This window comes from Martes martes, assembly GCF_963455335.1.
Source record: "Martes martes genome assembly, chromosome: 12".
Taxonomy (NCBI): domain Eukaryota; kingdom Metazoa; phylum Chordata; class Mammalia; order Carnivora; family Mustelidae; genus Martes; species Martes martes.
In genome coordinates, this window is record NC_137900.1 from 71,219,410 (window position 1) to 71,246,750 (window position 27,341).

At 36.8% G+C, this 27,341-nt stretch overlaps 1 protein-coding gene across 2 annotated transcripts in view; it reads left to right on the top strand.

The window, feature by feature from the left end:
* The window catches only part of RAD23B (RAD23 homolog B, nucleotide excision repair protein), a 43,743-nt gene extending 17,435 nt beyond the window's left edge, over window positions 1-26,308 (top strand). For both annotated transcript variants that reach the window (XM_080819466.1, XM_080819467.1), the window contains exons 2-10: window positions 252-333; window positions 655-734; window positions 3,763-4,031; window positions 9,512-9,567; window positions 14,314-14,441; window positions 16,841-16,973; window positions 18,928-19,055; window positions 19,778-19,948; window positions 25,384-26,308. In XM_080819466.1, coding sequence (XP_080675592.1) covers window positions 252-333; window positions 655-734; window positions 3,763-4,031; window positions 9,512-9,567; window positions 14,314-14,441; window positions 16,841-16,973; window positions 18,928-19,055; window positions 19,778-19,948; window positions 25,384-25,497 — 1,161 coding nt within the window. In that variant the 3' untranslated portion in view covers window positions 25,498-26,308. The remainder of the gene's footprint in view (window positions 1-251; window positions 334-654; window positions 735-3,762; window positions 4,032-9,511; window positions 9,568-14,313; window positions 14,442-16,840; window positions 16,974-18,927; window positions 19,056-19,777; window positions 19,949-25,383) is intronic.
* The last annotated feature ends 1,033 nt before the right edge of the window (window positions 26,309-27,341 follow it).

Genomic DNA, 27,341 nt, shown 5'->3' on the forward strand with positions numbered 1-27,341 from the left:
CAACTGGTAAAGTTTTTTTTTAATCTTTGTATGTGCAGCAGCTGTGGTAAAACAAACTTCATACTTATTATGCCTAATGATATGCATTAAGAATGAGTCTTTTTTGAAGTAATATTGTACAGACATCTTTAAGTTTTTGGAAGTATTGATAATTAATATGCATAAAACTTTACCTTGCATTGTTTATTCAAATTCTGGTTTGTCATTTGTTGTTTAGACTTTTTAGAAAAAAATCTTTATTTTTCCTATAGGTGAAGGCACTGAAAGAGAAAATTGAATCTGAAAAGGGGAAAGATGCCTTTCCTGTAGCAGGTCAAAAATTAATTTATGCAGGTATGAGTTAAATATTGAAAGTAATATGCTGTCTTCTTGCTTACGGTGACATTCTTTGGTTTTAGAAATTGTCATCTTATAAATTGTGTATACAGATTGAGTCTGTCAGAACCATATGTGGTGTTTGGTGTTTGATATCTTTTAGTCAAATGTTCGTGCCTTTTTACCCAACTATATTCCTAGTTATATTTATCTTGGCTGAGTAGTTAATGTTTTTCTAATTGATAGAATTGACGTTGGTGATTGTTTGAACTTCAGTTATGTGTAAGACAAAGGTTATGGGGCTTCAAATAATGTGTTCTTTTTTTCTCAATGTACTAGGCAAAATCCTCAATGATGATACTGCTCTAAAAGAATATAAAATTGACGAAAAAAACTTTGTGGTGGTTATGGTGACAAAAGTAAGTTTGAGCCTTGTTCTGTATATCTTTATGCATGTGAGAGGTTTTTGTTTTTGTTTTTTGTTTTGTTTTTTAAATAATGGTCCTAAGCTGTTATACTTTAAGTGAATACAGTTTATGCACATCCATATGGCAAATACTTAACTGTTATTTAAAGGTTTTAACAGTCTACTTTGGGTCAGCCATAAAATTAATTATTTCATACATATATATAGCTTAAACATGATTTTCTTTTTTTTTTTTTTTTTAAGATTTTTTATTTATTTATTTGACAGAGATCACAAGCAGGCAGAGAGGCAGGCAGAGAGAGAAGAGGGGAAGCTGGCTCCCCGCTGAGCAGTGAGCCCAATGCGGGGCTCAATCCCAGGACCCTGGGATCAGGACCTGAGCCGAAGGCAGAGGCTTTAACCCACTGAGCCACCCAGGCGCCCCTATATAGCTTAAACATGATTTTAAATGAAACAGTTATGAAATGTCATGTGAAAATTGTTAAGTTTTGCTGGAGCAATAAAATCAGTAATTATGTAATTAAAAGTGTGATTCTTAGTAACTGAGTAAATAGTTATTTTGTGGTTTTAATAGGGGTGCCTTAAAGGGACTTGGTAAATTATGTACTAGATCTGACCAACTCCTCCAGCAGAAAAGGCATGTAAACTCCTAGTTTCAGTGATGCTCCTTACTTGAGGGGGTAGATTTTTAGACACTAAAAAGGGAAGAAATGATAGAATGATTGTTGTGAGAAAGGTTTTTGTTTGGGGGTGTTTTTTAGGTGGTGGGGCAGAAGGAGAGAGAGAATTTTAAGCAGGCTCCATGCCCAGTGCAGAGCTGGGCCTGGGGCTCAATCTCAGGATCCTGGAATCCTGACAAATGAGGATTCAGAGACTTAACCAAGTGAGCCACCTGGGCTCCCCTTGAGGAAGCTTTTTAAAGGGAATTTTTTGTGACTTACTGGAGTGAAACATATTTGGTGCAATTTATAAAAGTCAAAGTTTTTCTCTTAAGCAAAGAATGAATTTGGATTCTTTCAGAGATACTGTTATTTTTGTTTAAAGATACATGAGCGTGCAGTGGAGAGTTAAAACAAATAGTGATGTGGTGGTACTTGTGACAGGAATTTTTTGGATTGAGTTTTAATCTGAGAAGATCAGTGATACTTGTGACACTGAAAATAAGTTTAAATAAGTAATTGGAAGCCAGTTTATCAAAGACTGAAAGAGTAAATGAGAGGATTTTTTTTTCTAAGTTTAAGGTAATATATGCAGTAGAAAACAGTTGAGCAAGTAAATTGTAATTAACTGCATATTTTGTTCTGAGAAAGCAGCTAAACAGTTTATAGGTGTTAGATTTAAAAGTTTTTAATCCATTAAGAACCCTAGTGATTTTGTTATATTAAAGCACTTATATTCACTAAATGTTAAATAGAGGAACATGATAAGTGTTAGATTTAAAAGTTTTTAATCCATTAAGAACCATAGTGATTTTGTTATATTAAAGCACTTTTGTATTCACTAAATGTTAGAGGAAGAGAATCATGTACTCAGTCCAGTATTGTTAATTGTAATAAAATATACATAACACAGAATTTATTAGTTTAACCATTTTTAATTGTACAGTTCAGTGGCATTAAGTACATTCACATTATGCAACCATTATCACCATCCTTTTCTGGAACTTGGTACCCCCTAAATAGTGACTCCTATTTCCTCCATCCCCCAGTCCCTGGTAACCACCATTCTGCTTTCTATGAGTTTAATTACTCTACATACTTAATATTAAGTGGAATCAGTGCGTTTTCCTTGTGTGACTGGCTTATTTCTCTTAGCATAATATGTCTTCCGGGTTCATCCATGTTGTAGCTATATGCCAGAATTTGTGTCCTTTTAGGGCTGAGTAATATTCCATTGTCTCATCTAGTTTTATCACATAAATTACATAATGGGAAATGTGGTAGCCATATATTTGGATGTGTATGTTACTGATCTTATTTCCTTTAGTATTATAATAACCTTGATTATTTAGAACATTACTAAGAATTAAGCAGGATATGTCTCAGAATAGATCCATGCATTTATAGAATAGCTACTTAAGCCAAGCCTTTTCTTATTTTACATAAGATTCTAATGATATTTGCAGTTACTTTATTTTCAAGTTAATAAGAGAAGCCACCTATTAGAAGTGACAAAAGTAGGCATTATGGAAGCAATGAGAAATGACTTTATTATAAAGAGGAGACAGGAAAAAGCTGTTTAGATCAGAAGTGAGCAGAAAAACTTCAAAAAGCAGATGGGTTTGATACCATTTAGCATGAGGCTTAAATAGCTCTGTGGCAACAGAGACCTTGAGGGCATGGAATGTGACTATATGATACCACAAGTAATCTTAAGGGAAATAATAAATGAGCATAGTAATGCATTTAAATTTCACTTCATCTAGATTGGAGTTTTATGACATTAATAATTTGCAGGGTATTGGCAGTTTAAAAAGTTACAGGGCTAAACACAGGACTCTTAGAATTAAAGAAAGAAGAGAATGAACTGCTAGTGTTTTTTTTTTTTTAAGTCCCCTGCCCTACCTTGCACAGCTACTCTTTCTCCAGTGTGCTTTATATTAGCCAGATCAAACAAAAAGTTATTTTGGTGATGTTTTAAATGACAGTAGATCAAGTTATAACCAAGGAACTTAAAGTGTAATGTTTGGGGGTGGTGGGACAATAATTACATGGTGTTTGTTTGTTTGTTTGTCAGTATACATTGTGTGTATTTCTGAGTAGTGGCTGCTTCTGGTTCTTTTTCGTATTAACTTGATAACAAAGACTGAAACTATTAGCTAAAGCTAATTATTTGAGAGAGTAACATAAGTAGTGATTCAGATGGCTAATATTGATCACTTGTTATGTTGCCTTACGAAATTATTTTCAAGTTGCAAGTTTTTATTGGTGTTATGTTTGTAGCCTCCTGTAACAATACTGTCTACTTAGAAATCGGGTATTTTATCATAATCCATTGTTTTACTCTTTTAATGTGCTTAGCCCAAAGCAGTGACAACACCAGCACCAGCTACAACCCAACAGTCAAATCCTGCCACCACTACCACAGTTAGCTCCTCCACAGCTCCAGCTGTGACTCAGGCCCCAGCCCCTGCTCCCGCTCTGGCTCCTACTCCTTCCCCTGCATCCATCACTCCAGCACCAACGACAGCATCTTCTGAACCTGCACCTGCTAGTGCGACGCAACCAGAGAAGCCTGCAGAAAAGCCAGCAGAGACACCAGTAGCTACGAGTCCAACAGCAACTGACAGGTAAGACCTGCAGTCTAGGAAATCGTATTTCAACACAAGTTCATGACAAGAACTTCATGCGTGTATTTATCTTGATGATTGTTTGGATCAAACTTTGTTTCTGCTACATTAAACTTTTTCTAAACATTGAACTGTGACTAAAACAGCATGCTGTTGTGCCTGTTTAAAATAAATTTCCATAATCCAGACTGTATACTCTGCATTTTTTTTTCCCCTGGGGGAAGGGAAAGAGGGTCAAAGTCATTATTCATTTTGTGTAGAAAAATTAAGAAAGACAAATGACCTGTAAAAATTATAAAAATATAACTTGCTATTTTATTATAGTTTGACGTATTATAAATAACTTGACTTTGTTCCCTAATCATTATTTATATTTGCTCTATATTCGTTTCTGCTCATTGTCATTTATATTATAAATATCCTTCCCTGCCACTAAATATTTCCAGTTGCTACATAGCATTGTGTTTGGATCTGACATTTGTTGGCACTTAACCTTAGAAAAGTAACATCTTTGGGTATTTTCCTTATCTGTAAAATGTGGATGACAATAGGACCTATATTCTAGAGTTGTTATAAGGATTAAATGAAATAATGGATGTAAAAGCTGTGAAATAGCACATATTCACAGCAGAGTTAAATACCAGCTATTGCGCATAGTTAACCTACCACTTTTTGTTGAACATACGGATTGTTTGAATTGTCTGCTGTTTAATCCATATTTCTTGTGAACTTTTGTAGAAATTTAAGTCTTACTAGTGTAGATCTTTAAAACAAAAGAAAAGGTGCAGGATATTTGAGGAACAAGAAATAATTTCTTGTGCGAAAGTTGGCAGGATTATTGAATAGTTTATGACAAAAGTTTTTTTCCTCCCAAGGATGAATAAAATAAATAAAACATGTGTTTTGGTTCCCTTGGGTGGACTTGTATAGGGAATTTCTCCTTTACCTGAGAACATGGGTTATATTTAGTGCAGTGTGCAGTGGCACTGGAGCTGTTTGTGTTTTGTGACTTTTTAGTACAACTTGGGACCTCAGTGGAAGTAGTTAAAGTTCTTGGAATCAGAACCAGGTGGAACAGAGATCTATACAGGATGTGAAAATACTTACTGATAGGAAAGCATGTTTGTGATAAATATAGTAATGGTTAGAAAAAATTTAATTATGATCCTTTATTTTAGTGTTTTGCTTTTATGTCTGGTTACTGTGTCTGACCCAGTCCTCGGTGTTTAAAGGGGTTTGAGTCATCTGATTAATTGCTCACTTAGGGCTTCTTTCCAGGGAATTCATTCCCTACCAGGACAGCATAGGCTCGGGTAATAAAATATTTCCCCTATGCCTGCTTGCTGAACTTTGCTTTAGGCATTCTGAGACACTGTTGCCTAACTTGATGCTTCTCCCGTGTATATTTAGAAATGCATTCAAACTCTTAACCTGGTGGGAGACAACCCAGACTCAGGTTAAGCTGTTCTGTCAAAAGTTGTTCATCAGTTCTGTGTATGGGAGAGAACTGAACAAATTTAACACATTGATTTCCCAGATCATTTTAAATATTGTAGCTGTAAATATGTCTTCATTCAGTGTAGTGTATCTTATTTTCTTATATGTTTTCAGCTCTTTGAAAAGCTCATTGTGAGAATTTCAGAATCGATTGATATATTTTAATGTGCTAAGAGCATTTATCCAAATTTCTTTATTGTTGTCTTTTTAAAATTTCTTCCTGGGGCTACAATTTGATTTACCCATTCTCAAGAGTCAGTATTACTATGTTTTCAGACGTACAGAAGTTGCATAAGTCAGTAGATGGTCAGTGATACAGAGAGCAGATGCTAGAGTTACTTGATTGGGCCTTATACACCCGCTGTTTATTTGTTTGTTTGACAGCAAGGAAACCACAAGCAGGGGGAGAGGGTGAAGCAGACTTCCTACTGAGCAAGGAGCCCAATATGGGGCTCGATCCCAGGATCCTGGGATCATGACCTGAGCCAAAGGCAGCTGCTTAACGGCTGAGCCACACAGGTGCCCCCCGCCCCAGCTGTTTAATCTTATTTCTCCAAATGATCACCTTAGAGAAGGATAACACAGGAAAGGAAGGATGAGAGAAGCTCAGGAAACTACTTAAATGTGCCTTAGTCCTTTCATCTGTATTGTGAAACACGGAGTGTCCTATAAAGCACAAAACTTAAAATTCAGGAGAAATATTGGTATGAATTTGAGGGACACCACTGGCATGACATTTCATTATAGGTGTTTGTGTCTTTAGGATAACAGGATAACACAGGAAAGGAAGGATGAGAGAAGCTCAGAAAACTAGTTAAATGTGCCTTAGTCCTTTCATCTGTATTGTAAAACATAGAGTGTCCTATAAGGCTATAAAGCACAAAACTTAAAATTATCAGGAGAAATGTTGGTATGAATTTGGTATGAATTACAGGTGTTTGTGTCTTTACGCCAGTTTTGTTCTTGAGAAACCACCAATTACAATGCATATTCTCCTTGTTTATCTCTACCTTAGAGAAATTGCGCATGTGCACAAGACTGCGTTATTCATAGTCCAAGGCAAATAGGAACCAACTTAAATACGTTAGTCAGGGAATGACTTGACCTGTAATTTATTCATATTAGAGAACAGTGCTAGTCAGAGTGATAGTAGGCAGCATCAGCATCACTAGGAGTTTGTTATAAATTAAACCCTCACCTAAATCAGAATTATCTGGGAGGTAGATCCCAGAAATCTGTATTCTTGGGCTTCCTGAAGTGCTACCGGCCAGTTAAAGTATGTAGTATATATCATATTGAGTGAATGTGGTTTTAAGGCTTTGTTATCAAGTGAGAGAAACATTACAAAACAATGGGCAATAATCATAAACCAAACAAAAGCTACAAAACAACATCATATATTTTCTGTTCTGTGGCTGTGTGCAGAAGAACAGTAGCAATGAGACGGCACACTAACTCATAAGTGGTTTCCTCTGCAGGTGGGCAAGGAGAAGTGGTGAGGTAGAATCAGGGTTGAATAATGGTGGTTCAGCCATACCTCACTCTTATCTGAGATATATAAAAGGAAATTTTAAAGCATTGTGCAGAACAGCACAGATTGTTCTGTAAGTGAACTGGAGTGAAGGAGATTAATCCCGTCAGGTAGTAAAATGTATTACACATGGTGTTAATGATTTCACTAATTTACAATGGCTCTTACTAAAAAGAGTGCTTAAGTAAATAGATGGTAGTCTAGAAACAGACCAGAATACATACCAGGGACTTCACGTAAAATAAAGATGTAATTTGAAACCGCCGTGGGGAAGATGCTGTTGGGATTAATGCCTAGCCAAATGGAAGGGGGAAGATGGGTCATACACCTCATACTCCTAAAAATAAATTCTAGCTAGATAAAGCATCAACATAAAAGGAAACTGTAAACTAGAGAACATAAGAAAAATAATCTTAATCAAAGAAGTCATAGAAGGAACAATTGGTAAATTTGACTACAGAAGGAATTTAAAAGTTGACAACCAAACTGAAAATTCCCTTTGAAGAGCTTGATTTGGTCAATTAAGTGGAGTACTGTGTGTCTGGGGAAAATGTGAGGTCATTGTGGTTTTGCTGACATGAGATAATTAAGTTAAATAAAACACATCCAAAGGCAACACACAAGTCATTATTATATAGAAACTGGTAGTAGTGATTGTTCCCTGGGTAGGGGACTTGGGCAAGAGAATTGTTTGTTCTATATATAATTCTTTTCAAAGTTTTGCCTTTTGTGTAAGTTAGCTTTACTATCTAGTTAAATGAAGATCATTTAAAAATTACACCAGAAAATTAGTTTAATCATATCAGATGTTGTGATGCCAGGTACTTTGCTAAACACTTTACAAGTAGTAACCCTACATACAACACTTTGGGATACATGGATATTATTATGGACTTCATTGTATTGATGAATAAACTGAGGATTAAAAAATAATTTATGAATTCAGACTTAACCTATTTCCCTTGCTCTTGCTATGCTATGGGTAGGGGGAGGGGGCAGAAGAAGAGGGAGAGAGAGAATCTTAAGCAGCTCCATGCTCAGTGCAGAGCCTGACATGGGGCTCGATCTCATGACCCTGAAATCATAACCTGAGTTGAAATCAAGAGTTGGACACTTAACTGATTGAGATATGCAGGTGCCCATACTGTGTTTTTTTTTTTTTTAATTGGGAGAGATATAAGTGTGTGTTTGTTGTATGTATGTTTTAATCTAAACTGCCAGCTGCTACCTTTACTAGTTTGTAAACTTCAACTTATTTTTCTTTGGCCTGCTCTTCATGGTCTTTCATAATCTTGTTTTTGTCTACTTTGTTTTCTAGACTTGTCTTCTGTAATTGCCCAGCAGTAGTCCTTTTAAACTGGTTTTCTTTCGGTTACAACTTGGATTTTATCACACCTCTCCATTTTTTGCTTTTGCTATGTTCCTTGACTTGAATGCCTTCTTATCATCTCCTGTGTGAAAATCTTACCTATAAGACCTAACTGAAATTCTATTATATAAAGATTTCCCAGGCCTTTCCAGCATAATGTGGTTTCTACCTTACCCCTTTATTCTGTACAGGTTTCCCCCACTGTTTGAAAGTAGAGTATTCCTATGAAACCTGTAAGCCGAAGTGGCATAAGCAAAGAAATAATTGCAAAGAAGCAATTACCATAAATTTATGTGGAAAAAGTTTTGAACATTTCCAGACCTATAAAATAACCTCTCAGGCTTTTCTGATACTTTAGAACACACACACACACACCTCGGTAATGGAGGCACACAATAAATTTAGATGAAGCGCAGATGCTCAGAGACACAGTTATGGTGGCTCGATGCTGAGATGCTGAGTATAGTTCTGGGGAAGGAGCTTCGGGACCATACTGGCTTCTCAGGGTGTGTTCCTCTGTAAAGGCTTGCTGCAAAACAAACAAAACACTATTTTTACTTTTCTTGTATAAGCAGAAATCCTCTTCAGAGAAAATTCTCTTCAGATTTCTTCTAGTTAGTGAAAATGGGTACTTATGTAGGTCTTTGGTAAAAGCAAAATGTGGTGGAATGTGAACTTTGGAGAAGTGGGGGATACCTGTGTTGTTTGGTATTTCTTCTATTGTGACTTGACTTATAGGTTCTTTAACTTATTGTAAATTCTTTTAGGGAAATAGTTGTGCATTATCTTTTTTTGTATTCCTTAAATGGTAAACATTCTGTTCAGTTGTTATTTTGTATCTTTGGACATTTAAAATGAGGCATTTGTAGAACAGTATGAATATTAAGATTGAAAATTCTTCCCAAACCATAAATGTTATAGATAAAGCTTTGGGGTTTAATGTAGAAGATGGTTTAAACACTGTAGCCAGACTTAAACATTTGATTAAAATCAAACAATCTCTTTACAATTTGGACCATTACTAAACTTCAGTGTAAGTGTTATATACTTTCTGATGTACAATTTTCTGAAAACCTTTTGCAGTACATCAGGAGATTCTTCTCGGTCAAACCTTTTTGAAGATGCAACCAGTGCACTGGGTAGGTATCTACATTATAAATAACCTTATAAGAGGTAGGGAGGAGGTTCTAATTTCATTTTTCTGGATCATGAAATGTCATTTTCATGGTTGCTTATTATCAAGCTATTAAATGATTTAGATAATTATTTGATTAATATATTACTAAAGACTTTGTAAGTTTGTGTGTTACATATTGATCTCTTTAAATTGTACTATTTGAAGTATTACTAGAGTTAAGCATATTCTTTTGGTTAAAGCAGGTAATTTTCTATTTTCCAAATGTGAATTTTAAATGAAGTCTTAACAGAGTTTGAACTGTTGACAGGTTTATTTAAAAATGTTTGTAAAATGGGTATAAAATGTTACTAAATCTGCCTTGCACATCTTTATTCCAGTTTGGAGCCCTGTTGGGTCCCATCTCTATCTTATTGCTTTTATGGTACTGCAGTGAATGTACCTTTCTGTCCCAGCTTTAACTATTGGATAATGCTTTTTCATCTCCCCTTCACACTTAGTCTGTCAAAATCAGTTTTGGTTTTTTTTTCCCCGTTTTCCCATTGTGACACCTCTAGTACATTTCCTACTTTGCCTGCTAATTGTTCGTCTGTTGGCTGGCAACTCCATCACTCTCCTTTGTTCTGTTCTCTATTAAATGGTAGGGAGGTAGAAGACTAGGAACAGCAGCTCCAGTGGTATGGGCTTCTAGCTTCTTAGTTGCTGCAGCAGCAGGGTTCCAACAGCAGTAGTACCTCATATGATCTGGGGGGTTGGCCTCTGACCTGACTGACTTGAACTCCATGATCCTTTCATTGCCATGGAAATGGCATCTTGGTTGTCCATAGCATGTAGGGTCAAAATGGTTGTAAGTAATCAACCTAAGGTCACCTGGATGTACCATACCCACATTTACTCTTTTACATTTACTATGTTCTGGGACTAGTCTGCTGTCAAATGAGTATGAGTTAGTGTCCAGTCAGCAAAACAGAAATCCCTTTCAGACTGGGAAAGGCTTAATCCTAGGAAGTTATTAGTGAGATACTGGAAGGACTAGAAGAGGTGACCCAGAATTCAGTCAGGTACTGTCTGCCCACAGAGCTGGAACCACCTGGCACTTGCCCCTGGTGCTGCTGAACTGTCTGGCTGACACCACTGCCACCTCCGTTGGAAAACATGGTGCTGCCGAATTCTAGCTGCCGCTGTTACACCTAGCCTTCTGAAGGCAGTGTCGTATCTTTATGTCTTCTGGCACCCTGCACAACTTAGGTCATAGGACCCCTTTACTCTTTAATCCTCCCAGTCTTTACGTTGATACCGTGCTGCTTTAAACTTGCCTTCTGTGGCTTTGACAGTGCTCTTTTCCTGATCCATGCCTCTTGACTATTCCTTTGCAGGCTTTCTAGTTAATTCTTCATTTTATCTGACCCTTAAGTGTATGGATCTTCTGTGGCTCTGCTGCAGATCATAGTTCAAAGTTCAAACTATGGGAATGGCAAATATCACCCATATACTGTAAAGATCCACAAAATTATAATTCCAGTACACATCTCCCTCTGAGTCCCCAGACTCATTCTTTAAGCCACCATGTGGGAAGCCTACAACCTCCATAAACTCTTCAGGTTTCAAATGGAATCCTATTTTATCCTCCCATCTGATTCTTCTTTGTTCCTCATTGCTTGCATCATCATCTCTACCTTTTGTTGGCATCATCCTTGACCTCCCTGCCTCTCATGGGCCATTTAGCTCAGGGTCCTGACAACCCTCCTTCCTGAGGTTCCTGGAATATTTGTTTTTTGCTGCCACTTGACTACTTTAGTTGACAGCCTTACCTTATGGATAACTCCTGCATTATTCGTAACTGGTCAGTGCCGTGTCATAGTGGACTTCATAAAAGGCATCTGCCTTTTATCTCATAAGGTCGCTGTTAGTTCGTTTCGCAGCTCTGTGTGACCTGGAAGATAGGACCACAGCTCACTCTTAGTGACACATACAAGGTTCTTCATCACTACTCCGCTGTAACCTCATTAGCTCTCTCTCGTGTTGTCCATTGTCTCTGGTTTTTCTGTGAGTCATTTACCCTTGTACTATTACTATCTGTAAAGTATCACACTTAAAGGCATTTCTTTCTGAGTTGTATAACTTGATTAATTAGGAGGCATAATTTTAGGAGGTGTAGCTTGCTGACTAGGTGTGGGAGCTCTGAACTCTTAACAGCCTGTGTTAGTGTCTACCATGACTTACCAGCTATTGTTAAACCATGATCATAGTAAACCTTTCTCATGGAGTTATTGTGAGGATTAAATGAGAAACACCATGTCATAATAGTGTAGTTCAGATACTCCACAGTTCTTAATTTTGTTTATATTGATGCTAATTTCTGTACCTGGGAACTTGATTACTGAAGGGATATTGACACTTAACTGGCTTTGTGCTAGAGTCATTTGAATGGATAATTAAGAACAAATATATTAACAAGTCCTTTATGGAAGGGGAAAGGAAAAGTCATTACTCTAAGCAATATCATGAATGCCACATTTGCTCAAGGATATTTAGTTTTTTTTAAACTATACTTTCATAGCTATTAAATGCCTTTATTGAAAATTCTGCAAAAAAAATCATTCAACTGATGAGTGTCACCTGTGCCAGGGAAATGGCAGTGTAAAACAACAGGGTCCCTTGCACAGCTGAACTTTTTGTTCAGATGGGGGAAAGAAGTGGTGAAACAAAGTAAATTGCAAATCACGATGAATGATTTTAAGGAAATTAATGGCTCCTATTAAGAAAATAGAAGGTACTTATACTTGGGATAGTTAGGCAGTACATCTCTGGGATGTATTCTCAGTTTAAATTGAGAAATGGAGCTGTGAAGGAACTGACCCCTCAGAGAAGAGGGATGTGAGTGTGTGTGTGTGTGTGTGTGTGTGTGTGTGTGTGTGTGTGAAGGTTTTAGGACTGTTTCTAAAAGGTATGACTTGTGAAGTAAACTGGAAAACAACAGCGTGGTTGGAGTGTGGTGTGCGGAGATTGTTGAGTGTTGGGAACCCAAAATGAGATGAGGTTTTCTTTTTAAAAAGCTTGCTTTTCCAGCCGGCAGAAGAATAGATTATAGGCTCGGGGGCAGGAGAGGAAGCAGGGTGTTATCCAGATGAGAGATTGTTGCGGCCTGGGCTTGAGTGAAGGCAGTGAAGAAAGTGGGAAGTAGGTAGTTTTGCGCTGTAATTCAGATTTAGGACCTAGCAGATAACACTGGTAGATAAGTTATGGAAGGGAAGGGAGAGGGAACTTGCAGTCACCAGGGTTCCTGGTTCTTGTGCTTGGGTGGGTAGAGGTGCTAGTTATTGAAAAGGAGAACGCAGATAATGGTGGGACACATCTGAGGGGGAAATCTTTTAGATTCAAAGTCACAGATCAATATTGGCTAAGGAGTGGGTGGAATGTGAGAAGTGGACACAGCTTGTGCAGTTAGCTATGGCTGGAAAGGGAAGGCAGCAGACAGATGGACCAGTTTCTGAAAGAGGAATTGGGATCCGACCAAGTTGGATTCTGCTTTTAGGATGACATTCTAGGATATAGTCAACTGCTGATCAGGATGATTAAATGGAGAGTGAAAGATGGGAGGTAGACAAGAAAGAGAATAACCAAAGAGTCCAGTTCTTTGAAACAAGAAATGGAATGGTACCCAGAAGAGAAGTGAAAGACAAGATGGCTTAAGTGAAGTATTAGTTCGGTGTAGAGAGCTGGCTTTCTTTTCAGACTGTTGTCTGTGGTCTGACATTTCCATGAAGAGCAAGTTTGGGTTGGTGGTAGCCTGTGGGATATGACTTCCTGGGATAGCAGTGCTTGGGGCATTACACAAGCTCTGTATATGAAAACCTAACTTTCCTGCTTCTAACCTCCTTTTTTCTTCAGCTTTGATAATAAAAGATGTTGAAGGAAAACTGAAGTTGTTACCGTAGAATTGATTGCTTGAAATATCCCTCCTTTGTGTTTTCAAAAAATTAGTTCATTTGTTTCTTCCAGGTTGCCTTCTCTGACCTGCTAATTCTGTCCTATATTTGTATCTGATGTTTTTATTGTACTTACTAAGCATACTATGTTAGTTTTCTGTTGCTACTGTGATAAGTTTCCATAGACTTCTTGGTAGGAAACAACAGATGAGCACCTATCTTAAGGTGCACAGTAGGTTAGAAGTCTAACATAGTCCTCACTGGACTAAGATCAAGGGGCTAAATCACTGGGCTACCATCAAGGCGGCAGTCCTTTCTGTACATTCCAGGGGGGAGAATCTGTTCTATGTCCTTCCAGTGCTTCTGGAACCTGCCCGCATTCCTTGGCTTATAGCCCCTTCTTCTATCGTCAGGCAGCAGCATAGCATCTGCAACCTTGCTTCTTTGCTCTTGTCTTTATATCTGTTTTTCTGACCCTCCCCTCTGTTTTCCTTCTGCTTTTAAGGACCCTTGTGATTACAACAGGCCTACACAGATAATCTGGGATAACTTCTCTTTCTTAAAGTTAGCTGATTAACAACCATAGTTCCACTTTGCCTCGTAACCTAACATATTTATATGTTCCAGGGATGGGCAGGGGGCATTATTCTACCAATATACATATATGTTGTAGTTTGTACTGTTACTTATTTTTGTACCCCTAGTCCTATAGTGCCTGAAATATTGTATATACATATACGTTCAAGAAATACACAGGAAATGCATATTTATTAAATGTTTTCTTCCTTTCCCTTCCTCCCATGCCACACACCTTTTCTTAGTGACAGGTCAGTCTTACGAGAATATGGTAACTGAGATCATGTCAATGGGATATGAACGAGAGCAAGTGATTGCAGCCCTGAGAGCCAGTTTCAACAACCCTGACAGAGCAGTGGAGTATCTTTTAATGGTGAGAAATATTTCACTTTATTTATTGTAGTTTGACGCCAAAATCTCAAAGACTTTTAAGGAACAGTAATAATTCACGGAGAATGAGAATATATGCTAGTAATTAATGTAATGTTTTTATTTTTCTTAATTTGTTAACATTTTGTGTTAGTAAAATGTAACCTCTTCTAAAAGATTTTGATGTGATTTTTATTTAGGAAACAACATGGCTAAATGAGTTGTAAAATTGGCTCTCCACTTAGAGTAGTAACTTCTACCCCATTCATGTTATCCTCAAAGGATGACAGTTTGTTTGGAGTGTGGGATAGATTTTTTAAATCTAATCTACCGTTTTAGTGGCTTTTTTGATGGCCAGCATACTCCTGGGTATACTTTTTTTTTTAAGATTTTATTTTTATTTTATTTGACAGAGAGAAAGAACACACGCAGGGGAGCATCAGGGAGAGTGAGAAGCAGGCTTCCCACTGAGCGGGGAGCCGGAAGCAGGACTTGATCCCAGGACCTGGGGATCATGACCTGAGCCGAAGGCAGATGTTTAACCAATTAAGCCACCCAGGCACACCTCCTAGGTGCTCCTCTATGATAGAGGGCAAAAGTAACAAGTTGGAAGCCCACACCTAATTTTATTTGTCTTGTACTGTGTACATTTTTATAATTAGTTGCCAACTTTTAAAAATGAAGAGATTCCACTACAAATTCAGATAGCTAAGAAAAAGAAAAAAAACTGACATCCTAAATAAAAACTTGAAAGGGGTGCCTGTGAGTGGCTTAGTTAAGCATATGACTCTTGATCTCAGCTCAGGTCTCAGTCTCCATCGTGAATTCAGGCTCTGAGTTAGGCTCCAAGCCGGGCATGAAGCCTAGGTAAAAAAAAATAAAAGACTTGGAAGATAGATAGGTAGATTGATTAATTAATTCAGAGAGCTGGTTTGTCTGGACAACTTGGATTCTGGGTTTTTGCAAGGGTTTAGGAAAAGTTTTAGATCATAGACTCTTTAATTCATTATCTTCCCATCCATTCCCTGTTACCTGATAGAATAGCGTGCATTTAATTCAATGTATGATGTTATTTACCTGGTTCCATTCACATTTGAGTTGTTAGATTATTTATTGTCAGTAATAGTCAAGGGAGTCTCAAAAACATTTGTTTCTAATGTCTGGAGTGACATCTAATGCCGGCAAGCCATTACCCTTCATGTGGTTCATTATGCATAATTCTTCATATGTTTATGGTTTCAACTTCTGATTTATTGGGAAATGGAAGCATTAACCATTATCCTCTCTTACCCAAATGTAATACTTCCTCTTAATTCTTCTCCTTCACAATCTATGTGGATTTCATAAAGACTTTTTTAATATGTTGTTTAATATGTTTTAATATGTTGTAAATCATGCATCAAAATAGTGCTCCAGAAGTCTCAGTGCAGTTTAAAGTATAATAAGTTCAGAAGACAAATGCTATAAACTTAGAAAATATTGAAATATTTAAGGTTCTTATATCTACTTTTGTAAATTTTGAATAATTTAATTTTTTGTATGTGATACTTCCTGGAGAATGCTTTCTCAGAACGGTGGTTCAATAGAGGAGATCCTCCTTGCTTGGCCACTGTTGCCACCTGCTCTGTCTCCATTAGATTTTTACCCACCCCAGGATTCATTTCAGAACTGCACATGTGTCAAAACCTGTTTCTTTGGATAATTTTCAGGCTAGGTTTACAAATGCAAACCTTTCTACCACACAGCTGGTGAAAGTTTCTATGAAATTCAAAAATTAATGTATAGCATAAAAACCAAATGTCCAGTTTTGATAAGGTTTGTATTGATATTTTAAAAATTATATTATTATATACAAATTTAGGATCTTTGATGTTAGATGTAATATGTTGCTGTATGTAAACATCATTTTATGACTTATGTCTTAAATTACAAATCTCTTTATTATCTTAGATCTGCACTGTCTAGTAAAATAGCTATTAAGTAGTATTAAGTACAAGTAGTTATTTGAATTGAGTAAAATTAAAAGTATATTAAAAATTAGTTTCTTTAGTAACATTAGCCACATTTCAAGTTCTCAGTAGCTTCGTGTGATTAATGAATATTTTATTAGCATAGATACAGAACATTTTTGTCATCATGGAAAATTCTGCTGGACATTGTGCTGCCTTACATTATTGCACTTGGGTTCTTCTGTATCATGCTCAGGTCATTTCTAATCTAATTCGAATATACACAGCTTTTAGATAAGTCTTAATCTTTTACTTTTAATAGAAGCAGACATCTGTTTGATGCTTTTGGAAATTAGACAAGCACATTAAATAGATCAATAAATCTTTTTCTTTGTATAGTATTGAACTATCTTTGAATGACAAGATATTTTAAAGCTGGGAAATTGTATTGTAGGGGATCCCTGGAGATAGAGAGAGTCAGGCTGTGGTGGACACCCCTCCTGCGGTCAGCACTGGGGCTCCTCCATCTTCGGTGGCGGCCGCTGCGGCGACTACGACGGCATCGACAACCACAGCGAGCCCTGGAGGTTAGCATGGGCTGGTGGGGATGTGGGGGCACAGTCCTGAGTTTCTAGTGTGAGGTGAGGCTTGTTCCTAGAGCATCTGGAGGACTCTTCACACAAGTTCTCTATCCATTAATGTTAGAGAAGGGCCCAAAACAAATTCTCCCGAGTGGCAATTGCATAACTTCTTGCTGAGACCTCAGTGCTGTAATTTTGGCAAAGGGCACATTTTGTTTAGCCTGTTCTGAGGAAGAGATGCTTCCCAGTTTGCATTTTGTGTTAACATTCTGAAGCCATTCAGAATGTTTGCTCACCTTGTCTCTTCTCTCTCCCCATGCATGTCATAAACTATGTATAATTTCAAAGCCGGGACGATCTTAGTCGCTATTTTACCACCAAAGAAATAAAGCGCTGAGAACTTTGAAGACATGTATCTAGAGCTGAAAGCCAATCTTGAATTCACCTCTGTTTACTGGTCAGCATCAACCCTTCCATTGATGAAGGTGTGACTACAGAGGAGGTCCTAGAGCCTGTGGTGGGCTTGAGTTACTTTGTTCTCCTTCAGGCTCCGTTGTGTACACAGTAGTGATAAAGTAATTTAAACTTCATTTTAAAGAGGCCCTTCTTGATGCTTTTCCTAGCTCTATGTAATGACAGCTCTGGTTGACAAAAAGCCATGGGTATTTTGTGTACAGTCTCCCAGAGAACAGGGTTTCATTTTTGTGTGTACAGTCTCCCAGAGGACAGGCTTTAATTTATGCAGAGTTGGCACAAGAATGGAAAGAAGAGGCCACGGCTTTGGTTCAGGTAGGGACTGCTGTCCCATTTAGCAGTCCTTAGTGGGTTAATTTAGTTCCTGAGTCTCATTTTCTTCATCTATAAAACTGGTGTCACAGAAGGAAGGTTACTTCTCATACTCATGTGGCCATTTTAATTTGAATGATTTTCTTGAATAATTAAGGAAATAACATCCCAAAAATGCCCATAATTCATTAGTAACCTCAAAAACATAATTACATGCAATTCTTGGTTTCCTGTAGTATGATCAGAGCACAGCCACTACCCCCCAAAAGTTGCAAGTTCTGTCTTATTTGGCATCCTTAACATTTATTATTGTCATGGAATTTTGGACTAAAGAGTTCTAAATGTATTAGTACTAGATTGACCTGTAGCTTATTTTATTCTTTAAAGATTATTTATTTGACAGCAAGCACGCACAAGCAGAGGGAGGGACAGAGGCAGAGGGAGAAGCAGGCTCCTCTCAGCAGGAAGCCTGATGTGGGACTCGATCCCAGGACCCTGGAATCATGACCTGAGCCAAAGGCAGATGCTTAATGACTGAGGCACCCAGGTGCCCCTACTTGTAGCTTATTTATCTCAAGCTTTTATAAATTACAAATGTTTAAAGCTTAATCGTAATAACCAAAATTGTCTTCCTAATTATAATTTAAGTTTGTATTAATAAAACTTCTGATCTGCATATCTAAACTCTTAACTTTTAAGTATTATCTTTCACTTCTTTAGTTTAGAATTTCCCAGGAATTCGAGCTCAGATTGTTTTGTTTTCTTAAAGGTTTGGGTTGTATTAGAAAGTAAGTGGAATTTTTGGTTTTGTAAATCCTAGATATATATTTTTCTTAGGAACAGTGTTAGTACTTTTTATTTTGATAGAGTGCATGCAGATCATAATTTCTCGTTATTTGATGATACTAACTACCTGGGACAATTGTAGGAAAACTTCATTCTTTCAGTGTTCTGTACTCTACCTATACCGATAGGAGTAATTTCTATAGTATAAGACTTGCACGTTGGTATAGTTGAAAGATTTCTGTCATTATTTACTCCCATTCTTATATACATCTGAGAACTCATCAAATTTTTTTAATTGTCAGTGTTTGCTGTCTAAAATTATGATTGAACCACGTATATATTGTATACATAATTACTGCTTTTGTTTATAATGTTATGTGTTTTTTAGGACATCCCCTTGAATTTTTACGGAATCAGCCTCAGTTTCAACAGATGAGACAAATTATTCAACAGAATCCTTCCCTGCTTCCAGCATTGCTACAACAGATAGGTCGAGAAAATCCTCAATTACTGCAGGTAACTATTTAATCAAAGTTAATTTCAGAAGTGGGTTTGTAGAATATATCCTATTTTTTTTTAAATCCATGCGACTCCCCTTCCCCTCCATAAGCTGTATAAACTTTTCTCTTGAGTTGCAATCAGTAGTATGTGCTATAGATTAGATGTACTAAAAAAAGAGTCGGGGGGTGGAGGTAGGTTAATTTAAGTTGGTCAAATAATAATTTGGGGAAACACTTGATTAAAAAATCCGAGAAACTCTTTGTGAAAGAAATAATTTATAAAATCTTTTTTCCCCAAACTTACTATTAGTGGAGCACTGCCTCTTAGAGACATACCCATGGGCTTATTTAAACCTCAAGTTATGAACCTCAGCATTATACTATGTACTAGTGTGGAAGATATAGAAGTTCTGTTTATTTTTATAATCCCCAAGTAGTTTTTTTTAACATTGATTTGGGGAGATGAGGCCCATTTATGAAAGAGAATTTGAATTCTCTTAATTCTTCACTATTTACCTCACTGAAAAGTGCTAAGTTTCTTTAATAGTATGTAAGAAATCACATCCTTCCAAAGATTAAATAATTCAGAATCATTCTAAAAATAAAGCAGTTACAAAATTCTAGCTTTCTCTGCTGTTTGAATTTAGAATTCTTAGTTTCCTGAAGATACTTTATATCATTGTATTGTTTTTTTGTTGTTTTTTGTTGTTGTTTTTTCTGTCCTTCAAATTACCACAGCAAATTAGCCAGCACCAGGAGCATTTTATTCAGATGTTAAATGAACCGGTTCAAGAAGCTGGTGGTCAAGGAGGAGGGGGTGGAGGTGGCAGTGGAGGAATTGCAGAAGCCGGAAGTGGTCATATGAACTACATTCAAGTAACGCCTCAGGAGAAAGAAGCTATAGAAAGGGTGAGTTGGAGTAAAACTGAAAATTTAGTTCCTTAGTCACACTAGCCCCATTTCAGATGCTTAGTAGTCACATGGGGCTAGAGGCTGCTGTGTGCGGTAGCACAGATAGAGAATATTTCTGGCACTGGAGATAGTTCTGCTGGACACAGCCAAATACAGCATTGTCCTAAGGATTGCAATAAAGACCGTGTATTTTCATCCCCGCTCTCACATCTTGGCCTTTGTGCTAGCCAAGGAACTAGCAGTGAATGGCAGCTTTATAAAATAGTTATAAACATATTTTAAAAATTAAAAATTTCTTTTTATGTCTGAAAATTTATGAGGAAAATGATCTTAGGGAAACCACCTGGGTGGCTCAGTTGGTTAAGCATCTGCTTTCCACTCGGGTCATGATCGAGTCCTGCGTCAGGCTCCTTGCTCAGCGGGGAGGGGAGTCTGTTTCTTCCTCTCCCTCTGCTGCTCTCCCTGCTTGTGCTCTTTTTCTCTCTCTCAGATAAATAAATAAAATCTTTAAAAGAAAGAAAATGATAATAAAGTGAATGCCTAACTCAAGATTATCCACTTTTTAAAATTTTACTTTAGTACTGTCACTAAAATGTAAAATAGATATGTATATGAATTATATATAAAAAATATGTACATTAAACATCAGAAGCTGATACCGTGATTCTGTTTACTTCCTTACTAGGTCAGCCAGTTCTTGTGAGGCACTGCAGGGACTTAGTTTGTATGATACGACAGGTCATTCATTTTTTTCTAGGCTCCATTGTTAATATTTGTAAATTAGAAATCACTATACTTACCCTGTCTTGTCTTATGAAGTATTTTGAGGTGGAAATCTGAAAAAGTTCATTTCAACTTAGTACTTAGAAAATCATCTGAAAGATAATTTGTCCATATTTGTGATAAACATTTCTTCAAGTGTTCAACGTTTATAATTATGTATTTCTTAAAAGATCTTTTATGTATCATGCTAATATTTCTCCCCCGTAATAAGGCAAGTGAGTGAATGACACTTGCCTCAGTTGTTCTATAGCATCTTTTTTTTTTTTTAATGGTTAGGGGTATCTGTTCTTGATTTCTGTTTTGGAGAAGAAATTTTTTCTTTTGTTATTTGTGCTTTTGATGTCATACTAAGAGAAGTTGCCTAATCCACAACCAAAAGATTTACTCCTATTTTTCCTCTGAGGAGTTTCATAGCTTTTGTTACATTTAGGTCTGTGATTTATTTTGAGTTACTTTTTGTTTATAGTGTGAGGTGTAGGAGTCTAGCTTCGTAATATTTTGCTTGTGGATATCCAGCACCATTTACTGGAAATTCTGCTCTTTATCCATTAAATTGTCTTGGCATCCTTTTGAAAATCAACTGGCCATGATTATGAGGGTTTACTGGGCTTTCAGTTCTGTTCCATTGATCTGTATGTTTATCTTATGCCACTACCTCATGGTCTTGATTACTGTGGCTTTTTGTAGTAAATTTTGAAATCTCCAATTTTCTTTTCTTAAGATTGTTTTGGCTATTCTGGATCCCTTCCATTTCTGTATCAATTTTAGGACCCATTTGTCTGATTTCTGTAAGAAAAGAGAAACAAAAAACTGGGGTTTTAATACTGTGTTTTTTTTCTGCAGATCAGTTTGGAGACTATTGCCATGTTAGCAATATTAAGTCTCACCAAGCCATGAACATGAGATGCTTTTCCATTTATTAGATTTTTTTATACTTGCAGAAATTCTATAGTCTTTGGTTTATGCTTTTGTTAAATTTATTCCTCAGTATATTTTTATTCTTTTTGATGCTGTTGTCAGTGGAAATATTTTCTTAATTTCATTTTTGGATTGTTTATTGCTAGCTATATACAAATACAACTTAATTTTGTGTGTTCATCTTACATCTTGCAATCTTCCTGAACTCATTTATTAATTCTAATAATTTGTGTGTGTTTCTTAGGATTTCCTAATTGTAGAATATCATTTGCAAGTCGTTTTAATTCTTTTCCAGTATGGATGCTTTCTCTTCTCTTCCCCCTTCCCCTTTCTTTCCTTTCTTCCCTTCTCTTATCTTTCTCCCTTTGTATCTTTTTTTTTTTTTTTAAGATTTATTTATTTATTTATTTGAGAGAGAGAGAGAGAGAGAGAGAGAGAGAGAAAGCATGAGAGGAGAGAGGTCAGGGGGAGACGCAGACTGCCTGCGGAGCAGGGAGCCCGATGCGGGACTTGATCCTGGGACTCCAGGATTATGATCTGAGCTGGAGGCAGTCGCTTAACCAACTGAGCCACCCAGGTGCCCTCTTTTTTTTTTTTTTTTTTTTTTTTTAAGATTTTATTTATTTATTTGTCAGAGAGAGAATGTGCACAAGCAGAGGGAGAAGCAGGCTCCAAGAGCCCAGTGCGAGACTCGATCCCAGGACTCTGGGATCATGACCTGAGCCACCCAGGTGTCCCTCTTTCTCTCTCTTTCTCTCTCTCACCTAATCCTGTCTGTGGCCTTCTGTGTATGTGTATTGTTGAATAGAACTGGTGAGAGCCAACATCTTTGTCTTGTCCCTGATCTTAGGAGAAGACAGTCTTTCACCATTAAGTATGTTGTTAGCTGTTGGTTTTACTAGATTTAGATTCTCAGGTTGAGAGAGTTTCTTTCTGTTCTAGTTTATTGAGTGGTTTTATCACAAAAGGGTCTTGGATTTTTGTCAAATGGTTTTTGTGTGCTGAGATGATAATGTGGTTTTGTTCCCTTTTTAATATGCTTTATTAATAACATTGATTTTTGTATATTGGACTAGCCTTTCATTCCTAGGGTAAATCCCACTTGATTGTGGTGAATAGTCCTTTTTATATGTTGCTGGATTTTGTCTGCCAGTGTTTTGTTGAAGATTTCTGCATCTGTATTCATAAGGAGGAGTGGTCTGTGTATTTGTGTGTGTGTGATGATTTAGTCTGGTCGGGTTTCGGTATATTGGCCTCATTAGAGAATGAGTGAGGAAGTACTCCCTCCTTTCCTGTTTGTTAGAAGAGTTTATGAAGAAAAGTTTTAATTCATTCAACAGTTGGTAGAATTCACCAGTAAAATTATCTGGGCCTGGCTTCTCTTTTTGGAAAATTTTGTGATTACTAATTCAGTCTCTTCATTTGTTATAGGGTTATTCAGATTTTCTGTTTCCTGAGTCAGTTTTGGTGATTTTGTCTTTCTAGGAATTTGTATTTCATCAGCGTTATCTAATTTGATGGCATACAGTTGTTCACAGTATTTCCCTAAAATTAGATTTTTTTTTTATACTTTCAGAAATTCTGTAGTATTCTATAGTATTATTTCTCTAAAAAGTAGTGTTCCTACATTTCTGATGTTAGTAATTTGAATGCAGTTTGGTTTTTTCCCCCCGTTTAACTAAAACATTTATCAGTGTTGTTACTCTGAAGAAAAAAAGAACCAACTTCTGGTTTTACTGATTGTATTTTTCCAGTCTCTAGTTTTATTTGTTTTCTCTTTAACCCTTACTCTTTTTCTCCTTCTGTTTGCTTTGGATTTCGTTTTCTCTTTTTTCTAGTTTCTTAAGCTAGAACCTTAGATTATGTATTTAAGATCTTTCTTACTACAGATAAAGCTGTAACCATCCCTCGAGGCACTGCTACAGCAGCACCCTGTAAGTTTTAGTGCATTTGATGGTGTTTTCACGCTTCTCTCAAGTGTTTTCTAATTTCCTTTGTGATTCCTTCTTTCATCATTGGTTAAGGATTATGTTAACTTCCACATACTTTAAATTTCCCAAATTTCCCTCTGTTGCTGATTTCAGAGTTCATTGTGTTGTGGTCAGAGAATGTACTTTGCACAGTTATAATCCTCTTAAATATATATATTGAGGCTAGTTCTGTAGCTTAACATTGTCTTTATGGAGAATGTTTGATACATACTTGAAAAGGACATGTGATCTTCTGTTAAGTGTTCTGTAAATGTCTGTTAGGTCAAGTTGGTTCATAATGTGGTTAAGATGGGCTTCCTTGTCAGTCTTCTGCCTGGTGGTTGTGTCCAGCATTGAATGTGGGGATAGCAAAGTCTCCAACTATTGTTGAATCACTGTTTCTTTCTTCAGTTCTGTCAGTTTTTGTTTCATGTGTTTCAGGTTCTCTTGTTACATGTCTTTATAACAAGGTCTTCCTGATGGTTTGTCATCATAAAATGTCTTTTGTTTTTAGTAACAGTTTTTAATCTTAATGTGTATTTTGTCTGATACTAATGATCTACTCCAGCTTTCTTTTTGTAACTGTTTGCATGGTATATATCTTTTTTCCATCCTTTTACTTTCAGTGTATTTGTGTCTTTGAATCTTAAGTGTGTATCTTGTAGAGGCATACAGCTGGATAGTGCCCTATCTTTTCAGCTAGGCAAGCTTTAATCTGGACAAGACTTAGGTAACAAAATCATTTTTAAGTTTTGTCTTATTTCATGGATGAATAGTTAATCATGTTGAATTGAGGCTTCTCATGTTTTTTAAGGTCATTTCTTGATAATAGTCAATGCAAGGTGATTTAGACAGTTGAACAGAGGGTTCATAAAAAATACTTGGTTAAGAAATATACAGTACCTAGTGAATTAGATAATTGACCTGTGTGCTTAAAAACACTTTTAAAAGCAGATTTTTGAGTCACAGGGATATTTATTCATTTATTTATTTGACAGAGAGAGATCACAAGTAGCGGGGGGAGTGGGGAAGCAGGCTCCCCACTGAGCAGAGAGCCTGATGCAGGGCTGGATCCCAGGACCTGGGATCATGACCCGAGCGGAAGGCAGAGGCTCAACCCACTGAGCCACCAAGGCACCCCAATCACAGGGATTTTTAACAGACTAGGAAAACAAAACTGAGTGGCTGATATCACCATTTAAAATTCTGTAAAAGTTAAGCAGATATAAATAGAACACCATATGTCTGATCTCAAAATATATCATGTAATATTAATAATTGATCACCCATTTTCCTATTATGAAGTTTTTCATAAGCCAAGGAGATGGAGAGTGATACTTGATCTGACTGACCTTCATTACAAATAATTGGCTGAAGCAGTTAAACTCTTCTCCTGTTGCTCTCATCCATATCTCCCCCCACTTCCATACTAAAAGCTGTTTGATTTACGAATTTCTGTAGGCTGTAGGGTCATTTATTTTTAAACCATCACAGTCAGCAACTAATTTTTAGTATTAATGCCAGTGAGTATTAGCAGAGGAGCTGTTCATCTAAAAGCTTCAACTAGGAACAGTCAGTGGTTGATACAGGAAAGGGTCTAGGCTCCATCTCGCTGCTCAGGTTGGACAGTGAATCCGTACTTAGGTAGGCATGTGTTCACGTAATGTCTTCAAGAGTTTTTTTGTGCCTTTCATGTTTTCTAGTGCTGATCTGCCCCTGTTGCTATGCTGGAACCCATGTGTGTTTTCTCTTTTCTTCCAGTTAAAGGCACTAGGATTTCCTGAAGGACTTGTGATACAAGCATATTTTGCTTGTGAGAAGAATGAGAACTTGGCTGCCAATTTTCTTCTACAGCAAAACTTTGATGAAGATTGAAAGGGACTTTTTTTTTAATCTCACACTTCACACCAGTGCATTACACTAACTTTGTTCACTGGATTGTCTGGGATGACTTGGGCTCATATCCACAATACTTGGTATAAGGTAGTAGATTGTTGGGGGAGGGGAGGGAGGGATCTAGGATATAGGGCAGGGATAAATACAGTGCATGTCTGCTTCAATTAGCAGATGCCGCAAATCCACACAGTGTGTAAAATATTATACAACCAAAAATCAGCTTTTGCAGGTCTTTATTTCTTCTATAAAACAGTAGGTAACTTTTCCTAGGTTTCACTCTTTTTAGTGTACTAGATCCAGAAATTTAGTGTAATGCCCTGCTTTATATTTCTTTGACTTAACATTGGTTTCGGAAAGAATCTTTGCTACCTAGAATTTACAGTCTCTATTTCATGGCAACACTGGATAATGGCTTTGTGAAATTGAAAAAATTTTGCAGCAACCATAAACAGAAATGGCAAATTATTGATGGTTATTGTTGCTGCTTCAAATACGGATTGAATTAATGTGTAAGGAAGCCCTTTCTTTCATGTTAAATACTTAGGGTGGGGGAGGGAGAAGGGGAACCTTTTCTTAAAATGAAAATAATTACTGCTATTTTAAAATTTCTTGATCATCGAATGTGAGACCCTTCTAACATGATTTGAGAAGCTGTACAAGTATAGGCAGTTATTTTCCTGTTTACATTTTTTTTTTTTTTTCGGTTTGTTTTGGGAAAAAATTGGTAGGTGTCTAATTACTGTTTACTTCATTGTTATATTGCAGTAAAAGTTTTGAAACCACCATTGCATGTTTGCTTTTGATGTATCCCTTTGTGAAATTAGCACTTTGGGGCCAATGGAGAAATGCAGCATTCACTATCCCTCTCTTCCCCATCCCTCTGCAGAAATGTGTTTGTCAGTAAGTCGTGAGTTCAAATTGCTGCCTTTTTTTAAACCCACAAAATGCTGATTCAGTTCAAAATTAATGCAAATGTTTCAAAACTGGGTTTCTGATATTTGTAAGTGTTTTCCTTATTAGATAAGAATGTATGACCATTAAAGTCATTAGGACTATATTACTTTCAAAAAGAGAAGGTGGACAAAAGTATAATCCAGCATCTTTTATTGCATTGGAAAGACTGGCGGAATCTTCTGGAAGGGTTGGGAGATGCAGCTGGAAAAGTACTTTGGAAAATATACAATCAAGAATATCTCATGGCATATTAAAAGAAAAATCTTAATAGCAGTGTTGGCTTTTATTTGGATTTTTTTTCAACTTTGTTTTTTTATTAGACTCTCCTTCATTGGCATTATTATTTGATCATAAAGAGGGGAAATATGTCTACTTGTTCAGTTTTTCAGATCTTTTTTCCTCAATATAAACAAGACTGTTTAAGGAAGAATTTTTCCCCCTACCATCTGATACTGAGTAAAGAAAATGAATTTGCACAGATTTCTCCCTGCGTAATTGCAGTAATTCTTAGCAAAGTTTGGGGGTGACTTTTAAGCTTTTACGTCATGCACTCGTACCTGTCACTCATGAAAATAAGTGAAACCATGATTTCTTCCCACAGTGTTATCATGTAGTTTAATCTTCATGTGTGTACCCCTTAAACACAGCACACCTTTGGATTTTGTATTACCTGTATGTTTTATAATGGATTATGCAAAATGTCTCAGGAGAATAAAATGAGGATTTGTAAATATGTTCATCCTTCAGGGCAGAGCAATGAGTTGGGAGGAGGGTGGCATTTCTGGTCGAATAATGGAATATTTTCATTTATTTTACGTCATTCTGTCTGCTGCCTAATTGCTCAGCATAGCGAAAACTGGAAAAGAGGA